The 7,723-nt window shown below is 41.1% G+C and overlaps 2 protein-coding genes across 2 annotated transcripts; both read right to left on the bottom strand.

Moving 5' to 3' along the window:
- Positions 1-371: 371 nt before the first annotated feature.
- On the bottom strand, positions 372-2,825 carry LOC128577354 (cleavage and polyadenylation specificity factor subunit 2-like). Its single transcript, XM_053579565.1, is given in 3 exon segments — positions 372-1,382; positions 1,385-2,696; positions 2,698-2,825. Coding segments are annotated over 3 exon segments (2,061 nt in total). The 5' UTR covers positions 2,745-2,825; the 3' UTR covers positions 372-680.
- A 3,455-nt stretch (positions 2,826-6,280) lies between these two features.
- Positions 6,281-6,692, bottom strand: LOC128577358 (neuronal regeneration-related protein-like). Its single transcript, XM_053579570.1, has one exon. The coding sequence runs from the start codon at positions 6,590-6,592 to the stop codon at positions 6,380-6,382; it is 213 nt and encodes a 70-aa protein (XP_053435545.1). The 5' UTR covers positions 6,593-6,692; the 3' UTR covers positions 6,281-6,379.
- Positions 6,693-7,723: the final 1,031 nt, after the last annotated feature.

Below are 7,723 nucleotides of genomic sequence, written 5' to 3'. Positions count from 1 at the left end.
AATTATGTACAAATGATGGTGTCATAATTCAAACTGGAAAACAACACAATTATAACAGAACAAGATACAGGAGAAGTAAAAATTGATTTCTGAACCAAATGTGTACTGCCTTACTTCTAGAGTGAATCACTGGGAAATACAGACATGGAACGGATACATTCCATGTCAAAATAATTGCATATTCAAATTAGAAGAGTCATAGCATATATGCTTTTTTCATTTCTTAAAACTAAATGTCAAAAAACTGCTTTATCAGTTTTGTTTAGTTTTTTTGTGGTATGACTTTTCTAAATAATTCTCAGTTTTCATTCCAAAAAATACAAGAAACAGTTTGCAAGAACTCATGCAAACATATTTCTCTTAAGGCCATGAACTGGTTTGCATTGTTTTATTCAAGTAAAAAGCCCTTCTAGAATAAGGGGTTTGTAAAGGAAACCAATCACCTTCAATTCTTGGGCCTATACACTTGCTAGGAGCTCTATCACTCTGAAAGCCAAAAGACAAAATGCTCATTTAAGCATTAGCAAAATGTTCTCTATTTACATTTTTAAAAATCTAATACACGTTAAGTTTTTCTGGCAGATTCTTTTTGTATGTTACAAAACAAAATAGCAAAAGCTTAGCATAAGAATCCTTTTTTCTTAGAAAGGTCAAGCACATACTTCTTGACATCATGTCCTTTACACAATGGCATATTGTTCATATAAAAGGTCTCTTATCCTATAAAAATCTTGACAAAGGCAGCCTTCTAATCCGATGCGACCAGTTTCCGTTCTACGGACTGCTACTTGATTGTTGCAAACAAGCACACCTCCTACAAATTCAGCTTGAATACCCTCCCTTAAAAGAACTTGCTTGAAGTCTGATAGTCTTTGTTCATTCATAAAAACTGACTGATGTCCAGGAACCTCATGAGGTGGCAAGGGCTCCAAAGTAGGAATGATCTCACTTTCTTCACCTGTTTCTTTCTCATCATCTCCAAACAGACTTTTCATGGCCTTTTGTTGTGCTATAACGCTAGAATCTGAAGGAGCATCTACTTGCATTTCTGAGTCTTTTCCATCATCCTTTAGTTCTCCTTCTTCTAAAATAACTCCTGTGTCCACTTTGGAAACTCTCATGTCTAAGACACCATCTATCCAAACTAATTCAGCATCTTTTGCTTTACAAAACTGAAGGGAGCTGACCAGTGAGTCTTTTAATCTCACCTGGTAGATGTGTGTTTCACTAGTGGCATCAACTGTTTCATGTAGCTTTGGCATGTACACTTTAATATCTTTCCCACCAAAAGCATGGCAGCACTCAGCCAGATCTTGACTGGCCTCTGGTGGGCCATGTACAGTAATCAACTGTCATGGTTTCATCTGATTAATGACTTTTTTTTAATGGAATCTCCATCAGAGCGTCCTTCATAGTCTATGTGAGTAACCCTGGCTTTTATTTCAATAGACTCCGTAGTGGAAATACACTTAGTAGGAACATCAGATAAATCCTGATCCATAGGTTCATCTCCATTTGTCAAACCAGATTCTAATTTGCTTTTTTCTACCTCAGTAGCTTGAAGTTCTGGCACTAAGAAATCCTCTGGTTTGATAATCTCTCCATATTCATCCCACTTAATTCTTTCTTCTGGGGCAGGAAACATAGGGTAAGACTTTTTTGCCTGTTTGAAGAAACTTCCTTTACGACTCCCTTCACCTTTCATCATCAGGTCATATTTTGTCTTATGAGCTGATGGCTGGTCAATATCTTCCTCAATGTTGCTCTCATCACTAGAATCTATATCTGCCTCTTTTGACTGCTCGAGTTTTTTAGCAGCTTCTTTCTTTAGTTTTTCTTTTTCCAAGTATTCCTCAAGTTCTTTCCCTTCAAGTTTCACATGCTTCCTCAACTCTATTTCTGTAATTTTTTCAGAAGGATTATCAATTAGGAAACGTGCTAAAGTCCCGGGAGTAGTTCTGTAAGTTAGAATAATTGAGTTCTTAGGGTCCTGACACCAATGAATAAAGAGATCCCTTGAAAATCCACATTCTAGGTCAGGTTGGCTTGCAAGTACAACTTTGGGGCTAGGTACTCGAGCCAAGTCAGAAAGACCATGACATAAAGAGAGATGGCGAAACTGAAATGGATTATTTCTTTTGTCTTCAAAACATCTCATCAATTTATCACTCATCCATTCTACCTGGGACTTAGAAAATTCCACTATGTTATAGCTGACATTATTTAAAAGTGCCAATGAGTAAACACCCAGTCCTGCATCTTTAGTTCTCCAAATCTGATCAAGAAGTTGAGCAAGTTCCAAAACTCTGCCTGCTGTGTCCACTGCTATTAATACATTTCCATCACCTTGAAGTATTTCTAGGACATTTGTCAGAAGCTGTTCATCTCTCTGTTTTCTTCTAGGCTGCACATATGTAGCATTAAATGAATCTGTGATAAGTAAGGAGGGTCTGCTTAACATTTCCAGTGAACATCCATTTAAATGGATCTCCCTCTTGTGGTTGAAGTCAACTGCATAAACAATTTCTTCCTCTCCATCTTTGACTATTTTCCATATTGTTCCACCAATTATATGACCAGCTGGCAGAGGTGTGATAGACAAGCCATGTCCTTTACCTTTCAAATTCACAATTTGAGAGAATTTTAGCTGCTGTATTTTATCAAATGCTGCATCCACATCATCTAATGAAAACAGTGTAGTCTTCTGTATTGTGTTGAGACTGGTAAAGATCATACATAAACATCTATCCCATTTTATAAACAGGAATGGTTGCATAGATAGCACAGTTCAGACCCAGCTTTCCGACAGCGTATGGGAGAGCACCAAGATGGAGAAGATCGGGATGAGACAATACTATCCCGATAGTAGATCGGGATCTACTATCCCGATTGATGGATAGTACTGCATCAATCTGGTGAACATGCTGATAACTTAGTTGTATATATGATGAAACACTCTGAGTTCAGAAGAGTTCTCTAGAAATCTCATCGGACCTCCCCCCAACGCCGTCCACTGCCCTTCCCAACCCCTAGACAATCCTGGTTCAAGAGGGACAAAAGCTGGTGGCGTTCATTCAACAGCACTCGCGGAGGTCAGCCGGCAGGAGGCCCTCAGTGGCGGCCGCCATTTTGGATCTCAAGTGTGTTTTCTCATTGCCTCCCTAAGCCGCTCAAAAAAGGCTGAGGGACTCTCATTTTGTTCCTGGTAAATAGTAGGCAACTTAGAATAGTTCATAGGTTTTTTCTTGGATCAACATAAGCCTTCCAGAATACATGTTAGAAAATGTTTACGCTACCAGTCACCTTGTTTCTTAGGGTGCCATTTGGGATCTTCAAAGGGAACTGCTTGTATTCCTATGGGGTATCTGTCCCTTTCCTCAGGAGACATATTGCCATCAGTATTAGACATGAGTCACAAATCACCCCACTTTCTAGCTTCATCTAAGACTTCATTTTTCTCATTAAAAGTTAAAGTTTGATCTAGTAGTAGCATTACATCTCTCCAAGAGAGGTCAAACCCTTGGAGAACATCTGTGTACCTATCAGGGTCATCAAAATTTTTTCCTAAATCTACCTTAATTTGTTTTAAATCTGTCAGAGAAAATGGAATGTATACTCGTGCACTTCCCCTCTCACCTGCAGTCTCAACCAAGGGACACAAAGAAGGATACAGTTGCTTTCTGGGGGTCCCAAAGGGAACAGAAGAAACTCTGGGAATAAAATCCTTTTTCTTGGGGTTTTCTAAAGGTATGGAGGAAGGTGTGGAAGAAATAGATGGTAGGTTTGAACTAGGTGGTGACAGCGTCTCTCTGGGGAATCCCTGACCATTTGGGGAAATTACTACAGCCAGGAGAACTGAATCTATCTGACAGGTCTTACACAGTTAGGGGTTGTCCCTGAGGAAAAAGAAAGCTTGCACATATAGCACTTCAGACCACTTTCCTTTTTGTTTACAAAAAGTATCTAATTGAAAAATGGTATCATAATTTAAAGTACCCTCTGGTGGCCATTGTTCACCATTGGAGAGTTGATACTGAGGCCAGACCTGAGTACAGAAGAAAACCATACATTTTTTTTTTTTCAGCGTCTGGGGATCAAATCCCAATGCTTCAGAATACAGCCCAGTGGGGTCTTCTCTTGGTGAGAGAATATATTACCCATCTGTGGGAAAGAACAAATGTCCAGCATCTTAATCAATTACACCCTTGTATTCCTGGGTTGTCAAAGCATCCTCTGACCAACCCAAGAAGCCTTCCAGCCAAACAAAAGGAAGCATCCTTTTAATGCTTGGGAAAGAGTTCCTGAGAAGAGTGGCCTCCTCAGCCCATGCACTTGCCTGGATTTAGCCACTCTTACCAGTGTAGCGCTTTGTACCCGATGGCTGTCCTGTGCTTTCGACTTGCTGGCAGCACAGCCTGAGAAATCAGATATCTGGGAGCCTGCTCCCACCTGATGCATGTTTTGTCCCTTTCTGCGCCTGCCCCAGAGTATCAGTCAAAGTGGGGATGAGCTCCATTCTGGAGAAGATGGCTGTGCGGTGCTTGCACATTTAACTCTATAATTTTACAAAGTTCTTCTAAATTCCCAGTAACGAAGGACAATCATGAGCAGGTCTTAAATGCTAGGTTTTCCAATCTGCCTTTTATCTTTCCCAAAAGTTAGCAAGGCAGGGTGGCGCCTGTGGCTCAAAGGAGTAGGGTGCTGGCCCCCATATGCTGGAGGTGGTGGGTTCAAGCCCAGCCCTGGCCAAAAAAAACTGCAAAAAAAAAAAAAAAGTTAGCAAGGCAACAATAATTTTTTTTTACAGCTTGCATATTTATTGAACAAATACTACTAAAATAGCTAAAATACATTGGGTACTTGTCATGAGTGCATCAGTAAAGACCACATGGTTACAAAAGCCTGCATTGCAGCAGTACACAACTGCAACTCTACATAAATGCCACAGATCCAGAATACTGTTTCTTGCTCTATTTACACAGCTGATTTACCTATTCTAATGAAGGAGGAGGTGGGAACGCACAAGAAACTCAGGCCCACGGGAGCGTGGGAAGAGAAGGCAGAAGAGCAGCGCATGCGTGGGGGTGTGTAACAGTCAGAAGCAGAACAGTTCAGAACGAGGCCTGCCCTGTCAAAGGAAGAGCTAAAAGACAGGTATATAAAAATTAAGGTGGGATTTCAGACTGGCTAACACAACAACATTCCATGAGTAGATGATATTTTATTGTTGTTTATACACTTCATTGGGAGCAAGGACAAAAATGTAAACTCTACACCTTGCTTATCAAAACCACCAAAAAAGAGCACTCTTTTTTAAAAAAAAAATTATGAAGTCATCTTTTCCAACTTAATTTTTTAAAAGATATAATTGTCATATTCCTACTTAAATGTCGCTGTTTGGGAATTGTTTTCCGAGGGCATGTGAAAAAACGAGCTTGCCCTCCCCCCCCATATCCTTTCCAACAGAAAGAATCCAAAGAGACACCTCAAAATGCCTATAAAATTATTGCTTTTCTTTGTCTAAGTCAGGCAGGCGAGGCTACTATGTAAAGGAATGGGGCTGGTTCAGTGGATTACAGTTTTGTGATTGCTCCCGCGACTGCATGCCTGTGGACGCCAGCCAAGGAGACGACAGCCTCTCACCCTCTCTGGTTGGTTCAAGCAGCCTACAGCACTGAGGAAGAAAGCCACACTGAAGACACGAGGAGAAAAGTCAGTCCAGTCTAGAGAACAACATTCAGGGAAACAGAGTACCAACACCTTCTTAGAACATGGAAATGAAAAAGATCTCCATCAGAGCTAACTCACCAAGGAGCATGTTGAAAGTTCAAAATAGCACCATTCATCAGTGTCTCAGGACCTGTGGCAGCATCTCAGTCACTTACCACAAGGAAACAATGAGTTTCAGACTACTTCTATACATCAAAAGAGTACATGGATAAAATAGAGAGATATACAGACAATTGATGAACATAAACTACTAGGCTTGTTACATCTAAATGAAAAAAAATATGGGGACTCTCAGCCTCTGCCAGCAGCAGTCTGGAGCTGTGTGAGGGAGGCGGAGTGGACCGGTTGTGTGAGCATGGTGGGAGTTTGAGTTGTGGAAGACATTGTCGGAGCAAACCAGGCCCTAGTGCCCAGCTGTAAGGGTTGTAAATGTGGATTCACAGTGTGAAATTCTGAGTGTTTTCACTTGAGTCGGGATGATTAAAAACTGGTTTGATGATAGCTATTTGTCCACTGTAAATTCTCTAAAGCAAGGCTCAGAGTCCCATAGTTTCTTCTTATACTTGATGATTTACACAGAAAAAAATCCCATATATGATACCATGACCTCATCAATACCCATACACCATATGTAATACAAATGGAGGTGTTACGATTTAAAAAAGTGGAGGTAACTGATTCTTGGGGAGCTGAGTTCATTGCCACCCGGTGGAGTCAGGGAGGCCGCGGCCATCTCATCATCTTTCTTGCGGTTCACTTCTTTGGGGACAGGAAGTCTTCCCTGAGGAAGCCTTCCCTCCATTTCCTTGTTTGGAAATGGTTTCTGACTGACCCAGACAGAGAGTTCTGGGTAATAAACCATTTTGAGAATCTTAGTCTTGGGCTCCCATTCTCCCTCTTCAGTCCAGGGAGACCAACAGACAAAAGCCCCGCTCCCCGTTCACTCTCTCTCCTCTCTACACCTGAAACACAATTTTTTTTTTTTTTTGAGTCAGAGCCTCAAGCTGTCACCCTGGGTAGAGTGCTGTGGCATCACAGCTCACAGCAACCTCCAACTCCTGGGCTCAAGCGATTCTCCTGCCTCAGCCTCCCAAATAGCTGGGACCACAGGTGCCCACTACAACACCCAACTATTTTTTGGTTGTAGCTGTCATTGTTGTTTGGGGGGCCCGGGCTGGATTGGAACCCGTCAGCTCAGGTGTATGTGACTGGCGCTTTAGCTGCTTGAGCCATAGGCGCTGAGCCAAGGCAACAATAATTAAACTCAGTTGCAAATCAGGCACTGAGAGACACTTTGAAACTTTTGTATCACAATTAGTTACAATTAGCCAAAGTCTTAGAGAAACATGGAATTATTTTAAACTTTTCATTTACACCAATAAATCAGAAAAAAACCAAATACATACAATCATCTTCATTGTCTTTCTTCATTTTCAAGAGACTGAACTGAAGCCAAGGGTTTAGGGCTATTCTTGCTTTGGGGAGTTGCCCTGGACTTCCCTTTACAGGCTGCTGGTCGGCCAGAGAAGTGATATAGGGGAGCTACTTTGCTCTTTGCTTGGAGCGGACTTCTAGTTAACATGGTTCAGCTTTTTTCTCTAATACACCAGAAATGCCAATTGAATTTAATTTTGCAATGAAAGGCAATAAAAAGGACCTTACAACACACCTACAACATAGGAAGCACACTTAGAACATCTGAAAAATACCAGAATAGTACAAAATTAACTAAATACATAAAGTATTCCTTTACCAACATTCAAACAAAGCATGTAAACTACAAGGAGAGAGAGAAAAGCAGCAGAGGTCCATAGAGATAAATAGAAAAAGTTTGGGACCATGGAAGAGAAGCGAAGATAGTAAAAGCTGGGAGAGCATGTTTTTGAGAAGGCCCTCCAGTGTCCTGGGGTTGGAACCATTGCTTCGCTCTCAACCAGAGAAAAGGAATGAATACAGAACAGTTTCAAAAGCATTCTAATGTTCTCTTTGGCTC

The sequence above is a fragment of the Nycticebus coucang genome, chromosome X (genome assembly GCF_027406575.1).
Source record: "Nycticebus coucang isolate mNycCou1 chromosome X, mNycCou1.pri, whole genome shotgun sequence".
Classification (NCBI taxonomy): domain Eukaryota; kingdom Metazoa; phylum Chordata; class Mammalia; order Primates; family Lorisidae; genus Nycticebus; species Nycticebus coucang.
This window is presented reverse-complemented; position numbering and strand designations above follow the sequence as displayed.